The 17,137-nt window shown below is 54.2% G+C and overlaps 2 protein-coding genes across 2 annotated transcripts; both read right to left on the reverse strand.

Annotated features, from left to right (window-relative positions):
* Positions 1 to 1,503: 1,503 nt before the first annotated feature.
* QC762_309460 (uncharacterized protein) lies at positions 1,504 to 4,296 on the reverse strand (the record flags this gene model as incomplete). Its single annotated transcript, XM_062889243.1, has 1 exon — positions 1,504 to 4,296. One exon carries the CDS (start codon positions 4,294 to 4,296, stop codon positions 1,504 to 1,506), a length of 2,793 nt encoding a protein of 930 aa, XP_062745202.1.
* A 9,855-nt stretch (positions 4,297 to 14,151) lies between these two features.
* On the reverse strand, positions 14,152 to 16,841 carry QC762_309470 (uncharacterized protein; the record flags this gene model as incomplete). Its single annotated transcript, XM_062889244.1, has 2 exons — positions 14,152 to 16,696; positions 16,750 to 16,841. 2 exons carry the CDS (start codon positions 16,839 to 16,841, stop codon positions 14,269 to 14,271), a joined length of 2,520 nt encoding a protein of 839 aa, XP_062745203.1. The 3' UTR covers positions 14,152 to 14,268.
* Positions 16,842 to 17,137: the final 296 nt, after the last annotated feature.

The raw sequence follows: 17,137 nt of genomic DNA on the forward strand, positions 1-17,137 counted from the left end.
TGTAGGTATTTTTTCTAGGAGAAATTCTAGCCGGGCATCTCCCCCTAGCTAACCGGGCACACCCCATGGGGGGTTAAGGTTCTGTATGGCCCCTGACTTCGATACGATATTCTTGACGACTTTTTCCCATCACCTCTACCATCGATGACTACAACTGTTACTGCCCTGTATTTTGTCCCATATAAATATTTATACATACTATAGTCAAACTAAAAATAAAATACAATTGGCACTGCCTATAAATAATGCCGCTTTAAAATCAATAGCTAGCTAAAGGCTGTGAGTGAGGTTGTAATTAAAGTAATTTGTAAGGCGCCTTTAATTGCTAGAAGGTAAGGAATTAAGCAGTATGGCCTGAAGTATATAGGTTGCGTAGGAGTAAGTGGTTGATGGAGTTGGAATTTCAGGCGCTGTACAGATCCCCAACTCCCAAGGGGGGTGAGGTGCCCAGTAAGCCAAAAGGGGATTGCCCGGCTAGAATTTCTCTTTTTTAAGATGTTGATAGAAAGATTTTTTTTGAGGGTACCTCTTTATCGACGAGCCAAAACCTAAAACGACGTGTGGTAGTTACCTATCTTACCATGTCGAGAGTCTAGTGGCATTGATGTAGAAGCTTGGGATGACCTTCGTATAAGAATCTGGGTTAGGCAGCTCGAGATCTGAAGAATGGTTTCCCCAAATGTGTTCCGTAGAATTATCTGACGAGGAGGCGGTCGAGGTATATGCACAAAAACAATGCCCGAGAACAAAGTCCCCCATCTCAAACACAGAATTTCACATGTAACAGGGCACGGCAACATTAGACCACAAAGCACATTTAAACAAGTTTTTTAATCACCCTCTCTTTCAAGAGGATAAGAAGCTCTGACACAGAGCAACAAACCAAAAGCTGACTTTTCCCCTTCCCTTAAACATCCCCCCCTTTGCCATTTAACCTCCTAATCCTCCATGAATGACCCTCCTAGAATACCAGACAGGACAAGTAATGCAATGGTCACCAACCAACCATATGACCCAACCCCCCACTCTAGAAAGTAGCAAAAAGCGCTATAAGCGCAACCCATTTTTTGCCTCCCAGCTGTTGTTGTGTACACACACTAAACACAAACATACTTAACATACAACCCAATCCAATCCAACCAACCGACCAACCGACCGACCAACCAACCCTATACCCAAAACTAATTATGGTATCAACAAAAAAACCAGAAGAATAACGTCATTATAGACATGAGAAATAAACCAAGAGAGAAAAAATGGGCAAGAAATGGAGAGAGACTGTCCTCCAAAAAAAAAGAAAAAAAAACCAAGCGAGAAGAATTGAAGGTATATCGTGTCGCGGGTATAACAACAGGCGTATAGTTCGAGATGTGCTCTGTGTCGGTGATGATGTGGTATGTATAGTAATCCGGCCGTCAAACGTCATGGTATCATCTCTATGATATATCCCCCTCCCTTCCCTTCCCATCCCATCTATTCATTTACACCCACCCCGCCCCGCCCCTAAATAATATTCGCAATGCTAATCCTCTTCTGACTCTCACTCTTAATACTCGACACCCCAGACGCAGCCGCCGTCGGGCTGTTATTAGACGACGACCCACTCCCCATCTCCATCGGCCTAGGAGGAGGGACAGAAAACGGCATCGGTAACGGCGCCATCTTCATCTCGTGGCCCTGACCAGCTGGCATCTCCATCTTGACCGGTGGTAGTGAAGGTGGAGGGGGGCCAGGCGTGAGCTCCATCTTCATCGGGCCCCAGGTTTGCTGGCGAGCAGGCGCGAGAGCAGCCGGAGGGGGAGGGGGAGGAGGAGCGGCGGCGCTCGTGGGACTGGATGCACCAGACGCCAAGCACCGGATGGAATTCTCCAGCCTCTCCCAACCTGTCGGCCCCCACTCCCATCTCTGTTCGCTCGTCAGGTTTGTCCTCGCGTCGATGCTGAAAAGAGTGTGCTTCCCGTTGGCGGCCCCCGATGGAACAAGAGGAGGGGGCGACGGCGGCTCACGGTCGCTGCCTGCCCAGACCCAGGCTGTGTCAGGGCTGGCCTGGAGGTCAGAACTGACGTACGCGACCAGCTCCTCGTCTCGAAAGAGCGCTTCTTGAATCGCAGACTGGGAAGGACGTGGTGGTGGGGGTCCGTATGGCGAGGGAGGATGACTGGGGGATGGCGACTGGGCGAGGTAGCTTGTAATCTCGGCTCGCCTGTTTCCGAGAACCTGGACGAAAAAGCCGAGATAACGGCCGCAAGGCATGGCAACGTCACGGTGCTCGTTGATGGATGCCAGGGCGCGGACGCAGGTGGCCGCCTGATCAAACCAGCCCGTGATCAGCAAGAACAGCGCGCAGCGGAAGATGTGTGTGGTCAGAAGCGCTGTGGCGCCTTCCGGAAGATCGGGTGTAACTCGCAGGAGAAGAGCGGCGGTTTCGAGAGCCGTGTGAGTGCACTGTTCAAAGGCCGTCCGTCGCACGTCGGGGGGGCAGGAAGGGAGCAGGTTGTGTCGGTGGAGCAGCAGGCGTGCGTGGAGGAGGTAGACCAAGGGGTTGAGAAGCGCAGGGGTCATGGGGGCGTTGCTCGTAGGGTCGCAAGCCTGTGGAAAGGTTCGAAGGCAGGAGGAAAAGTGCTGGTCAAACGTTGCCAACCGGGTCGGTGCAATAACGGGGGACGAGAGGGCTCTGCCGAGCGCTGTGTAAGAACGCACAACGTGTATCACGGCGAGCAGAGAATGCGTAAGCGGCTCTGCGCCCACGGGCACTCTTGGGCCCTGCTCAGAGATGAAGCAGTCGTCGACTCCAGCGGGCAACGAGACGTCGCAGTCGGAATCGTCAATCATCATCGGCCTCCCGAGTTCGATAGACAGGCTGCGATCAAGAAGGTAGATGGCCCACCATGTCCTCCTGCGCATCTCACCCTCGAGGAACTGCCATGGCCCCAATTCGGTGTAGAGACCAAGGTCTTGAGCCACCCGGACAGCATTGCCGAGCCAGTTCCAAGCAGCAAGCTTCAGGTTCATCTCATTCAACGCCACAGTAATAAGCACAAACACGCGCGCATTGTCCAGCTCATACTCGTTGTTCCAAGGGTCAATCAAACTCCGTGTCGTCTCGAGAAGATGGGCTGCCGAATACGCTCGGTTGTGCTCGTTCTCGGATGTAAAGAGCCTTCCAACGGCCATGACGGCAAAGAACACAGACATGAAGGCCTGCGTGACTCGAATCGGATTGCCCTGGCGGTAGAGCCCATCTACCGTCTGCACAAAGCTGTTCCAGTGCAGAATGGGCGTCATGGTATGGGCAGAGGTGAAGTAAGCCCTGAGCAACGAGTCTGTCGTCTGCCTGGGAGGCAGCATGGAAGTGAAGTCCCTCGGATCAGGGGCCGCCACCGGTCGGTATGGCGCTGGTGGCTTCCAGATTCCCCTGGAAAAGCTTCGTAGGTTGGTTCTTGCTCGAGCGAGGTCGTGAATGCTGGCGGGCCGCTTCTTGCGCTTGGGGGCCGAGGCGATCTCGGGGAGCTGGAGCGGCAGCTGCTCCACGCCGTCCACATCCATATCAAACTGGCCGTCCCTCTCTTGCAGCATGCGGCGGAGGCTGTTGTTCTCGCGGCGAACCCGTTCCATCTGCTTTTCCAAATCCTGCACCTGCTTGATGGACGACATGCGTCGGTTAGTTTCCTTGGTGAACTGGCACTTGACGCTCCGGCTCGAGCACTCGGAGCAGCTCGTAGTCTCGGTGGCATCGCATTTGACCTTCCTCTCGCGGCAGGCATCGCAGCTGGGATCTTTTCTCCTCTGGCGGTATGCTCGCTTCTGGGCCTGGGAGCTGTTGTTGTTGCTGTTGTTGTTGTTGTTGTTGTTGTTGCTGGAAGACAATGGGAGCTGGGCATGAGAGGGCCCTGGGGTGCCAGCAACTGACTCCCCTGACTGCATCGACTCTCGCTCCATGGTAGACGATGTTGCTGTGACGGGGGTGTATGGTTGGAACGAATGGCTGCCTGGTTGGGGGAGCTGCTGCCGGTGAATCGAAGGCAAAGGTGTCGAGTAGCCCAAAGGTTGTGAAGGGGCGGTTTGGTGTGAGGGAGAGTGCTGGTGTGTTTGCGGCGGCGGCGGTTGATGATGGTGATGGTGATGGTGATGGTGATGATGGAGGCTCGCACTTGGGCTTGGCCTCATCAGGCCGCCAAGGTACTGTGTAAGCGGTTTGGGTGAGGCGGCCGACGAGACACCCGAGGATTCGTAGGGCCGTGAGGAGGGGTTGGGAGATGGAGGATGAGAATACGGGTTGTGTGACGCAGCGGCCATAGTGCTGCTGGGGCTACAGCTGCTTTAAGAAGCAGAGATTCCGACAGCCTGATTCGGAACCGTCTCCACAAGGTCAAGGTCCCCGATAGGATGGGTTATGGGGGGAAGCTGCCGGTCAACAAGGAACATGCAGACGGGAAGTATTTGGGGGTAGCCGAAGTGTTTTCTGGGAATGGGAAGGGTGTTTAAAGGAAACCAAGCGCGGTCTGAGCTCCCTCGTTTCTCCTGGTCTTGTTCTCCTCTCCCACCTCTGGTCGTTTGGATGCACCACAAGGTAGTAGGTAATGTAGACTACCCACACCACCTCGAAAATGGATACCCACGCACGATGTTGTCTTGGGCGGGTGGTGACGGTCACTGCTTGTCGTCGAGCAGCGGGTCTGGCTTCTTTTCTTTCTGTCTAGTCCTCTTCAGTTTTGCAGACCGGTACGGAGGCAATAACAGAGTGTCTCAAAGCGTGTTGACGAGGGTCTCCAGTCCCTTCCCGAACAGCTCCGTCCAGCTCGAAAGTCCCGGGGTGGTATCTAGCGGTGATGCAACGCCGTGCAACCACAGTGCCGTTTCCTGATCCGCAAAGTCTTGGTGCGGCCTGTAGCTGGCGCAGTTGAGGTTGCGGTTGCGGTTGCCGTCCAATGCTTTTCCGTAGCAGTCAGGCCCTGCCCCTTGTTCCGCAGCCTCTCTTGTTTCTCTCTCTTCTCTCGGGATCCTATCGTGGAGGAAGGCGAGTGAGAGAGAGCAGTGTGAGGGCGAGCAAGAGTAGCAATTGGGTTAGAAAGCTGCACCGTTTGGTCCCGAGACGGCCGCAATGCGACCATGTGTTAAAAGGCGGTCGTATTAGTAGAAGCCGTGACTCCCCAGCCTGCGGCCTGTAAGTGAGGTCTTGCTGGGGAACCGGCAAAAGGCGACCGGGCGGGCGTGTGTAAATGCGCACCCAGCTACGGGCCACGTCTGGTTCGCCGGAACTACCAAGCTGGTGAGCGAAAGGGCAACGGCTGAGAGCAGGCGCAACCGCACTTGGGGAGCCTAAGCCTGCAGAGATGGGGGGTAAACAGGAGGCGGCGGAGACAGCGGCAAAGCGGAGGGCGCTGGTATGAGGATCCGATATGCAGCACACACGGCTGATGGGTGGTGTTTTGTTGTAAGGAAGCTCTCGTCTGGAAATGGAAAAGCGAAGGAGAGGCCGTCTGGCGAAGGGAGAGCAGAGGGTGTCAGAAGGAGGGAGAAGTCCGGTATCGAAGCGTGATTTGAGACGACCGAGCAGAAGAGGGTTGTAGCTGGGTAGCAATGACAAGCCGGGGCATCTCAACCAGCCATAGCCATGTTTCCATGCTCCATCATCATCCCATGTCACCAGTCCTAGTGCTAGTGTAGTCCCTACTCCATACTCCCTAGTACACAGCCTTCAGGGGTGGGGAGCGGAGGAGGGGATGAAGGGACAAGGCCGGAGGGGACCAAGTGGTGCTGTATTGAAAATCCGTACTGTGATGATGCTTTGGTAACAAACGATACAACAGTAGTGTACGTCCGTATGCCCACTCGACCACCCAGGGTCCGCCCTTCTCTGCAGCACGGCCCTTTGACTGGTGCTTGGGGGTGCAGTTGACGTCTCCGTAGAGCTCGCAAGCCACCCCTGGATCTGTCCAAGACATGAGTGACATGTGCTGCTGCTGATGCTCCAGAGAGGCAAAAAGCAATTCCTGCTCGGGTTTTGGTGCCCGCTGCCGACAGCTTGTTCTCAGACGCCCACAGACGGGGGGCTCGCTAGCAAAACACCCCGGCCCCTGACACAGTGAACCCCGGTCGCTTTTATCAACACACAGCAGCCAAACCGGCTATGACCGTGCAAAAATAAGGTACTGTGCCGCACATCACTGACATTCCCGTTTTTCCATCCCACTGTGCCCGGAAAGCGTGAAAGCCACGCTGTCCCTTGCGCACGCAGCAGGCAGATGGGCGATCAGCGTTGCGGCGGAAACTGGTGCGAGGGAGTTGACGAACAAGCATTTGTGACGTAGGTGGGCTTCACTCAGGCATGACGATGATGCTCGTTGAGACGCTTCACCCTATTTTCTCGTCTCTTCTCGAGACGGAATGAAAAAACCTGGCATGTGGGACCAGGTGAGCCGAACCAAAGTCAGAGAGGATGCAGCCTGTGCCGTACGGGAAGGGAGCGGGCTTCCAATCGGTTGCCTTGGGGTCTCTGGCGTCTTTGCTGTCTGTGTGGTGCAGGATGCTAGAAGACTGTGCCCGTGTGGCGTAAAAATCCATTATTCAGTTGTCGAGTGTCGTGATGGATGCACAGCTCCCCGCTAGATGACCGCCTCACCCGTTGTGCCGCGCCGTCGAAGCTGCGGTCATTGCAGAAGGATCACACAGATGGCTGTCTGGCGGGGCTGACAACCTGATGAGATGAACTGCAACTGACCCACGCGGCGTGACAGGTTCCTTACCCCGTGGCATGATGTGCATCGGAATCGAGTTGCCAGCAGGAGGGCTGGTCAACGGACAGTCTCAACTGGCTACGGGTGAGACATGAAAGACAGGCACCGCTATAGTTGTTGAGGCTCGAGACCTCGTCGGTCTTTCAAATCCGTACGATATGTGTGGACCAGTATCTACGGATACAAAGGCCGAGAAGAGCCACACTAGCTCCATGCTGGTGGGCAGTTCGGCCGGCCGGCCGGCCGGCGAGCGGAGACCATCCCCTCTGCTGGATTTTGAACTGTAACCTGTAACGACAGTCTCGACATTCTCGAATCCTGGGCGTAATAACCCAGGCTTATTATGATCTTCGGCGCAACTCCCGGAGGCTCAGGGATGGGTAACTTTGGCGTCAAACACGTGTAGCTTAGATAAAAGTCTCGGCCCTATCTCGAGACAGAGACAATCAGATACCGAGATGCTTTTTTAACTCGTTGATCATGTCTTGCTTGAGGAGAGCACGCTCACCATGTGCTCATACTCGTGTTGGGATCCGGTGTGCGTGATCTCATGGCTGTGAGACAGAGAGAAAGAGCAAGAATTGATGTCGTTCACCTGCAATTGCTAGCCTCCTAGCGTAGCCCTGTTTGGTGAAGCGCCATGGCCGCGCTGGATCTCGGTAACGGGAGGGGCTCGATGCAACGTGCCGCTTGGACGAGTCGGCGAGGCAGTGGACACCGCCAAGCACAGCGTCCATCCACAGCAGCGGGACTGGTTTTTGGTCCAAGGCAATTTGCTCTTCGGGGATGCGGAATGCGGAATAGATGAAGAGGGGAGCCCAATCATGTCGGCAGGCATCCGGAAGCCGGCTCGATTAGAGAGTCGTCTGATTGATGGAAGATTTTGATGAGCTCGTGCTTGGCCCGCAGAACCACAACAGTACCTGATCCGGAACCATTTCTGCCAGACGAGGGGGAAAAATACACTACTATACACTACGGCTGTTGCTCCGATAGCGTCTCTTTGTGCTTCGGCTGGCCGCCGAGGGTGCCGAATTCGAATCCACGTTCACCGATGCCAGCCCATGTGCCCATGTCGGTGATCGTCAGCCTGTTACTGAGGAGGCATGAGGCATGAGGCATGAGGCATGAGGCATGGTGACGTGACCATGTATATCGGTGCAATGTTAACTTGTAGAACAGAGAAAGCAGAGACCGAGACACACATGCAATTCCTGGTTGATTGAATTTGAAAAGTACACTTTACGAATAACGAATTCAGTTTTCATCAGATTTCAACCGACGGGAGCGGGGCACTGGCAATTGATGCGCGCGGTGGACCTCTCGCCGTGAGAACGCTCCCGCTTGGCACGCTTGGCGCCCTTCACACCCATATCCTTGCCAGCCACGCCCGAGCTTCTGACCAACCGGCACGGGCCAGGCAAAGAAGCCGTCGAAGGATTTTGGAGCCATTAGCAGCCACCTACTGGACAACTATAGGCCGGGGTGGCACTGACCCCCCGCCCAAAGACCGTTTCAAGATCGATGTGCGAGATTTGCGGTGCCGAGAAACTGACAGGCCAGAACGTCGTGTCTTTCAATAAGTCCACCGACAAAGTTCAAGACTATTGATAGTTCTACTACACTGACAGAGTAATCATTGGTAATTAATAACAGGATCCCGGCTTCCAGGTTCACACCGAGAATCCAATAAACAAAAAGCCTCTATTGGAAACCATCCCACCATCTTCTTTCCCTCCAGTAGCTAGCTAGCTGTCTGGCTGTGCCTTCCCAGATCAGATCATGCTGCAACATATCCCCAGATAGGCAAGAGTAAAACAAAGATGTACCTTCCAGTAAAATTGTGTGAAGATACAACCTCCGCTCCGGGTCGGAGACTTTGATACCTCTAGGCAGGCACGCAGGAAAGGAAGGAGTGGCTCGCGGGATGGATTGCGGCAGGAGCAAAGAACCAAAAACACTCGTGAACTTTCCGTCTGATGAAGGAGCTGAAGTCAACCAATGCAGCTGATGAATGGCTCGCTTGCAACTTGCAACTCTTCCCTTCCCCCCTCTCTTTCCTCCCTTCGAGAGCCCAGACCCTCTTGGCACCCGAATTCCCGTTTTTCTTTCTCGCCGGGCGTCAGCCACAGCCACCATCGCATCGACCATCAGCTGTTGGGCTTACCGATGGCTTACAGTTTTCTATCAGGCAGAACCCAGCTGCCGGAGAAAAGAACCGGCCGTGTCAACCGACCTCGGGCCCAGAGCCGGTTCTACCATCATCCCAGCAAGTCTGGTTGTTGATATGCCCATCCGGTGTTCGCCAATACCGAGTACTCTCCGAGAACCTTTCTTGACGAAATGCGGCTCACTCGTAGCGAAGCTGCTCAGCTGTATTGATCGGGCCCTGATGTCACCTCTCTCCTATTCCTTGCTCCCCACCTTGTTTCACGCGCTTATTGACTTGTAAATGACTGCTACAGCACCACTGGGGACCGAGATTCGCACATGTCCACGACGCCCGTCTGTCTTCCAAGCTTCCCTTCCAAGCTTCTAGTGGCTGCCACCCGCAGCGTGGAGGTGTGCTGAGCAAGGGTGAATTGTTGCGGACCTGTTGATTTGAAGCCATGTCCTGTGCCGAGAATGCGGGATTCCAGGAAGCTGGACGCCATCATGAGCCACCAACTCCGACGCATTGCTGCGGGAGAAACCGAAAAGGGAGCCAATACTTCGCGAGTTGCAGCCACTCTGAATCCTCATCACTGTCAATATGGACACTGCGATGCCATCATGCAGAGTTCGGTACAGAGTACGTACACAACCAAGGGTCACTCTCTCGCCAACCAGTCCGGTTGGCCAACATCAACCTCGCTTCCCGCCGCCATTGCAGTAGAAGTGGAAACAGATGAGGTGGTATTCTGACAAAGTTCCATTAGACTTTCCTCGTCCCTCGTCCAGTCAGTTGTCTCGTGTCATTCTGCCCTGTGGTTCGGATAGGTAGAGGCGATTTGTTGGGAAGTAGAGCTTCACCCATCCCGGAAGGAACGACAGTATCAGCAGTCTGATATTAGGCGCTCGAATCGCCGTATCGTGGACGTCGAAGGACGAATGGCACCACTTGGCGGCGGGTTTTGCCCACACTACTATACTCAGCCCAGCCTTGGATGCTCTCACAACCACCCATCCGACTGCCGAAATCCGGGCAAGCTGTTCAGCTCCGCACACACATGGATAACCATCCCGACCACTCAGAAGCACGCACAAGTCTATCCTTCCACATTGCACGACATTCCTATGGAGTAGACGAGAAGACACACGGTCGATCACGCACTGTTGTTTGTTTCTCCCAACGGGTGGTCGGAAGTGTAGCCTGCTCTTCGTCCCACGCTGCTTGAGACATGCCTACCGTGCGTGGTCCAGTCCAAGCGAGCTCTCGGGACGTTGGAACTGTGGCGAACGTGTGACCACCGGTGAAGGTTTCCCAGTCTTTTCTAGTGAGACTTTTCTGTACACGTGTGGAAACGGTGTAGAGGGCAAGCCATTCCGTGTCCGGTCAAGGGATACGGCGTCAAGTGCGCTTGCTGACGGCAGAGGATGCCACCCCACCAAACACGCTGATTTGTAGGGATATACGAAGCATGTCGTCGTCTTGACGGAGGTTGATGGGTGGCAGAGTTGCTGAGCTCCATGTGGTCATGATGAACAAGGCTCCTTGCAACCAGCATGCTGTGCAACGGCCGGGCAGCGTGAGAGCCGGCCGATGGAGCACCTCACAATATAGAGGAGGGTTTCCGATTCGCATCCAGCCCTGGCCGGGTTGCGGATGTTGACGGATACTGTGTGCTTGGGATCTCGGAGAAGGGCCGTACGGGCTTCAAGCGGGTCTTTGTACTGGACCATTTAGGTCCGTTGCAAGGGAGAACGGCGGCGACTCAGCCGGTCCTATCAAGACATGTACGGTCCCGTTCACGGCCCAGCAACTTGTACCGCGCAAACCACGGATTGACGCTCCACGTGTAAGTCACTTCTCTTCTCACAGATTCCTATCTCGTCACACAGTACCAGCGGAATCACTGCACTATGGTTGCACACCGTCCAGGCTTCCACCATGCCGTAAAATGAAGGGCGGTTACTCGGGAGACGCCTTGTCGAAAATTATGGCCGAATATCACAAGACTGCGCAACAATTGCTATTCCTACTTCCAGGTTATCACAATGGCCAGACGCAAGACTCTCATTACAGGGACGAGCTATCACATGTATTATCATGCCGCCGTCGATGCGCCGTCAGTTCTGGAGACGAGACGCTGCATGACTGGTCGCATGTGCCGAGATGGAGGGGAGCGAACGAGCGGAGAAGGAGGGGGAGATGAGGGGCCTCTGTTTCGTTGAGATGATGAGGGGGTGACGTTGCGCCGTATTCGTTTCCTCCCACAAAACACAAAACAAAAATCTCCGCTGTCTGTCGTGTATGGTTGGTTTGGTTTCCGAGGGTTGAGAGCGGAACGGCAAAGAAATAAAGAAGGGCTTTTGTTGAGACTTCTGGTTGGCTTCGCTGAGCCTGACGTTTCTTTTTCCTTCGCTTAAGGGAATGGGCAAACAAGAATGCGGATGGGGTTCTCGGTACCTGACCGATGACGCCGAGGGGCCTGTCGGATGGCTTCCGAAACTAGAGCGTCGATCCTCTTGTTCCCACCCGGTTGGCTGTCGTCAGGAGGAAGAGAAAAAGAAAAGGTGAACGGCGCGCTCGAGACTCGTGGCAGAGATCACAATCACAACGGCAGCGTGGTTTACACGTGCCGACTTCGTGAATGTCTCGGTCGGCGCTTTTTGCTTTCTTTTGCCTGTCTGAAGGTCTTTTCCGGCTTTTTGAGACATTGATGGAAAAGAATCACTGATCAACAACCTCGTGGGCAGGATTACGATACAGTACTTGGACTCATCAGCACACACAGTACGGAGCAGTCGGGAAAGACAATCTTTTGAACAAGAAACGGTTTTCGTTTTCAAAACCCCTCCCTACAACCCCGTCCCCCCCGTCCCCCCGGTCCCCCGGCAGAGAGAGCACAAAAAAGAGAAGAAGAAAAAAGAAGCTTTCAGCCAATTATCGAGATGCGGGATCCGAGATTCAGAAGGGGGAGCAGATCAACAGATGCCCACCCGAGCGGACGCAACCATGGGCCGTGCTAAGCGCTAGGCCCTTTTCGGGAACCTCTTCGTGGCCGTGGTTCCGAAGAAAACTCACCACCAGTGCCTGTGAGGCGCTGTAGCTGTGAAGGGCTGGCGCTGTTTTGTGTGTGGTGGATGATGAGGTGTGAGTGGTTCTTTGTGAGAAAACAATCTTGGTTTTCGTCACCCCCACCACGCACTGCTGGGCATCAGCAGCAAAGCGATAATCAACCCAAGTCCCTTTTGCTGCGGGCGTTCCACTCCACCCCAAAACGCCCCATATCGGGCCCGGCAGCTGCCGCGGCGCACAACAACCACCACCACCACTACTAACGATGGAACAGCTGGGCTGGGCAGGCCTGGGCTGATGGGGGGAGGAATGAAATGCAGGGACCTGGTTTGGAGATTATTTTGGGTGGTGTTTAGGAAGTAAAAACCGACGTAAGTAGGTAGGTGGATGAGAACTGGGAAAAGGTTGGGTATCATTCTGGGAGTCGGCAAGGTGAGTTGCTGATTAACGAGCAACCAAAAGAACTTCTGGAATATGTTTGAGATTACTACACTACAACACTGCAAAGACAACAGTTCAGCAAGCCGTTGAGATTTAGATTACCTACGAACAAATTGGGAACTTTTGGACAGAGACAGAAGCGAGCGAGAAACGTCACCGTACCATGCCCATCCTACGGGGAGGGGAGCCATCGTGTGTGTAAGGCAAGGTATATCTATCTTGGCATGGGAACTTTACACACAGTGTTACATACATACCACCAGACACCGAACCAAACACCAAAGAACAGATCGCCTCCTGCTCGTTCTTTCTTTCTACATTTCTTCTAGCGCAAAAGCGCGATTTCGGAATCGCGGAAGGCGGAACGGGCAGCATCGCATCGCATATCGAGGGTTATCGTCACATTGTGAGATGCTACGTTGGGGTTGTAGTGGGTGGTATGTGTCTGGGCGTTACCACGGTTCGCTTAATGGGTTTGGGGGGTTTGAGGCCGGATAAGGCCGAGTGAGCAGGGCGGCGGGTTGAAGTTGGAGTGGTGATGGATGGGTTGTGGCGTATGGGTGAGAGAGGGGAAGGATGGGAGATCTTTGGCGTTGTGTCGGGAGGATGTCGAAGTCACGAGCTGGAATGGGATGGTTGGGAGGTAGGAGTGGTGATATCTGGTTGGGTTTGGGAGGTAAGTTGCTGTTGAGGGGGATACGGGGGCCACAGAGGAAGGTATGAGGGCATCATGAAAGGGACCAAGAGATGACCTTAACAGGCTACTGACACAAAGCTGGAGACTGGAGTCTTCCTGGAAGGCTTTCTCTTTGAACAATACCTTCTGCTGACATTAACAGGTTGAGAAGAGTCTTTGATCACAAGTCTTGGTGCTTTCAACCGAGATAGACACCGGGCAACATTGTAAATGACACAAGAAGCTGATACATGCTCTACGTCAAAGAAAGATACGACAACCTCTGGCGCATCGGCAGACTTTCGAGATTGGCGAATGTGTTTGTTGAGAAGCACGCCTTCTGCCACAATGCAGACTTCCGCTTATTCCTTCTGTCTTTCTACCTGTATGGGCTTATAGCTATCTGGGCATTGCAAGTAGCAAATAAAATCTGGTGACAGGCTGTGACTCGTTACGCCCTGCACTTGAGATACCTTGAGCTCGGTGAACGCCAGATCTGTCTGACATCGCCCGCCACTTCCGGCAGTGTTTTCTCCTAAGCCTCCAGGTCTAATTGAGCAAACTACCGCAAGCCAAAAAATATGTGCACCTGCGTTCAACGACTGGGCCTCGAGCTATTAGTAGACTTTTGTGTTGCTTGACTATCTCCTCCAAGGACGTCTATTTGCCAGGGTTTATCTGTCAGTCAAAACCCTCAATGAAGGATCCCATCAGTCAGGTCACTGCAGGAATATTCTGTCATCGTCGAAACCCATTACAGAAAGTACTGAGTCTCGTCGTCTGCTCAGGCCTCTCTCACTAAAAAGTCTCGATCCAACTAGGTGAGCCGTCTCACAAGTCTAAGCAGCTTCGTGATACCTCCCCTCTATTACAGGTCCAGTCACAGCAACAGGTCTGTTTCACCAGGTTAGGTAGGACTTCCATAGAAAGCTTGCTTACCAAGCTGGTACACAGCGTTTCCCCAATCGCAACGGCGGCAACTCTAACCGGAGGAAACAATAAACGGGACAACATAGGACAGATATATATATCAAGGCTATGTATGCTTGGCCTCAATATAACATCGTCAGGATTCTCAACACCCTAAAATGCTTTGCCGCTGGGTACTATCACAACAACAATATGCAAGACAAAACAAAGCCCAAAAACCATCATATTCTAGGTAAAGGTATCATAAATCGCCACCCCATTTTCTACTCCGGAGGGGCCAAGCCCGTCAACCCCCCAGCCAACCCTTGCATCCTCCTCCCCAGCAAATCATCCGAACTCGCCAACCTCTTGACCAAACCCCCATTGTCACCATCGGCCCTCGCCGTCCTGACTCTTCTCTTCTTCTTCTTTTGCCCCCCCGAACCAGAGCCACTCCCGGACCCGCTGTCCGCCCCATCACCCGAAACCATAACCTTTGGCAGTTCCCCTGTCCCATTAACCTTCCCATTCGTCAAAACCGACGTAGTCGACGCCCTCTCCCTCGTCTTTCCAGGAGCAGCAGAAACAGCAGGGCCCGGCCGCGACCTACTCATCCTCATCTCCAGCCCCCCATCGCCCTCGGTCCCATCCGTCACAGCCGTCGCCCCGCTATCCCTCCTCCCCCTCTGGTGGTGTGGCGTCCGGTTGTTCATCTCCTGAGTATGAACCCTATACTCACCCCCCTCATTCCTGCTGCTTCCCCTCCCCCTCTCTTCCCTCCTCCTCCTCCGTCTCTCCCCCTCTCTAAACCCCTCCTCTATCCAACTCCCCGTCTTGTCAAACAACCCCCATGCAGGCGGGTAAACAGAAGGAAACTGCAAAAACCCATGGCTAATCCCCGGTATGAGCGCCACTTCCGCAAACGCATTCTCGTCGAACCCTTCCGTCAACGCGTCAGTGTCGCGGTATTCGTAACGGGTGCCGTTGCTGGCCATTTGTGCCGCCTTGACGCGGCGGAGGCGGCCGGCGAAGATGACCGTGTCGTCTACCAACGGGTCTCTTTCCCCGGTCAAGAAGTAAGTTTTGGGAAAACGGGACAGCAGGACGTCTGGACACAAAATAGGACACAAAAGGTAGTCTTGGCTGAAGTCGGGACGGTTGTGAGGGCCGACGTAGAGGATGATCATCGCGCGCATCATTTCTGGTGTTAGGACTCTGTCGTTGAAGTAGGAGATCATGCTTGACATTGCGAGGCGGGTTTTGAGGGGGGAGGGGTGGTGGGAGGTGGATGGCTGTTTCTTTTTGCCGGAGGAGGCGGTTTGGTCGAGGGAGGTGGAGGAGTGAGGGGGTGTGGTGGGGAGGGATTTGGGAGACAGAGGCAGGGGAGAGGTAACCGGGGGGAGGTGGAAGGTTGTCGATCCCGCGTGGGCGTATTGTGGTGCGGGAGAGAGACACGGTTCCCGGTTGCGGAGGATAGCATGTTCGTCTGGGTTGAGGTTGGCGGGGTCAAAGTTGACGGCGGTGGAATCCGAGTCCGGAAGGATACCCGAGCTGATGTTGTTGTTGTTGTTGTTGTTGTTGTTGTTGTTGTTGTCGTTGTTGTTGTTGTTGTCGGGTGTGCCGTCGTCTTCGTCGTCGGATTGGTGGGGGGTGCCGACGAGGTCGTTGTACTGCATTGTCTTGCGTTGGAGGACGCGTTTGTTGGTGCCGCGCATGCGCCGGTCTTTGATGAGGGCCATTTGCTCGTCGCTCATCCAGCTGCCGATGTTCATGTCCAATGCTGGGTAGAACAACATCAAAGCTTCGGGGATGGGGAGGTCGGTTTGCCCTTGAAAACGCCGGATGGGACTGCTGCCGCTTTCGGTGATCATAATCGTCATTGCCGTCGCCAATGTACCGCCGGCGCTGTCACCAGTAATGACCACCCTGGGAACCTGCTCCCCGCTCATTCCCACGCACCTCCCCTTTGACCTAATCAACGTGCAGTAAACATCATAACACTCATTCAGCGCGTACGGAAACGGGTACTCGGGCGCCTTTTTGTAATCCAAACTCAAAATCGGCAGCCCCGTCTTCGCCGCCCAAGCAAACAGCTTATCGTCATTGCACCTCGGGTCCATAGCCACAAACCCACCCCCAGGAATATCAAGCACAAGCTGGTTATGTCCCTGCTCCTTCAGCTCGCTGAGCGGCCCGTCAAAATATAGCCACCCCTCCACCGGCTCCTTATAATCACTGGTACTTGGCCTAGGTATCCTCACCTGCCTAGGCGGCCACTTTGTCATTCTCGGCCTGACCAACCCCTGCAGCGTCCTCAAATAAGGGGACTCGACCCCCTTATTCCAGCTAACCCTCAGATGATCGACAGTGATATTCCCCCTGACCTTTCGCACCTTTTCATCAGCCTTTTCTGCCGCCACCATGTAAAACAGCGAGAAGACGATACTGGCGGCGTCACGGAGCCATTTTGTCTTGATGGGCATGGCGGTCCAGAAACCTGCGTCTAGGGCGGTGAGAATCCAGGTGGCACGGAAGTAGGTCGCGTCGTACATGTTGGCTAGGGGGTCAGGGGAGGCGAGGCCGACGAGGGTGGAAAAGTTGCGGGCTGAATAGAGGTAGAGCATGGTGATTGTGAGGGTTTGCCAGAAGGTGAGGCGTCTGGAGAGGCATTTTGAGAAGAAGCGTACGATTGGGGGACCGTTTTTGTTGCCTCTGTTTGGGTTGCCATTAGCAAGGTGCTCTGTTGCAGGGCAGAGAAAACATACTTGAGGAGGTAGGCTGTCCAAAATGCCAGGACAGCCAGAACCTGTAGACGGCGGGACTTGACGGATGGTCGCCCCAAGACGTGGTCAATCATGGTGGCGGTTGAGTGGTGGTGGTGACGGCCACCTTCACCGTTGACCGTTGGACGTTGTGTGTTTTGCTAGACAGTCAGACGTTGAGCGGCTTGTGGTGCTATCACGGGCGTTGGAGATTGGAGATGCGGCTTAAGGCGGTTCAAGGGATGGTGGTGTGGTTGCTGACAAGAGACAAGACACAAACAAAGACAAAGTGAAATCTGAGACAAACAAAGAATTCAAGTCTCGTGGGAAGAATGGTAGGAAGTTCTCGAGACAGTCCGTCAGCAAGGAGCTAGTGTACAAGATAGAAAGG

The sequence above is a fragment of the Podospora pseudocomata genome, chromosome 3 (assembly GCF_035222375.1).
Source record: "Podospora pseudocomata strain CBS 415.72m chromosome 3, whole genome shotgun sequence".
Taxonomy (NCBI): Eukaryota; Fungi; Ascomycota; class Sordariomycetes; order Sordariales; family Podosporaceae; genus Podospora; species Podospora pseudocomata.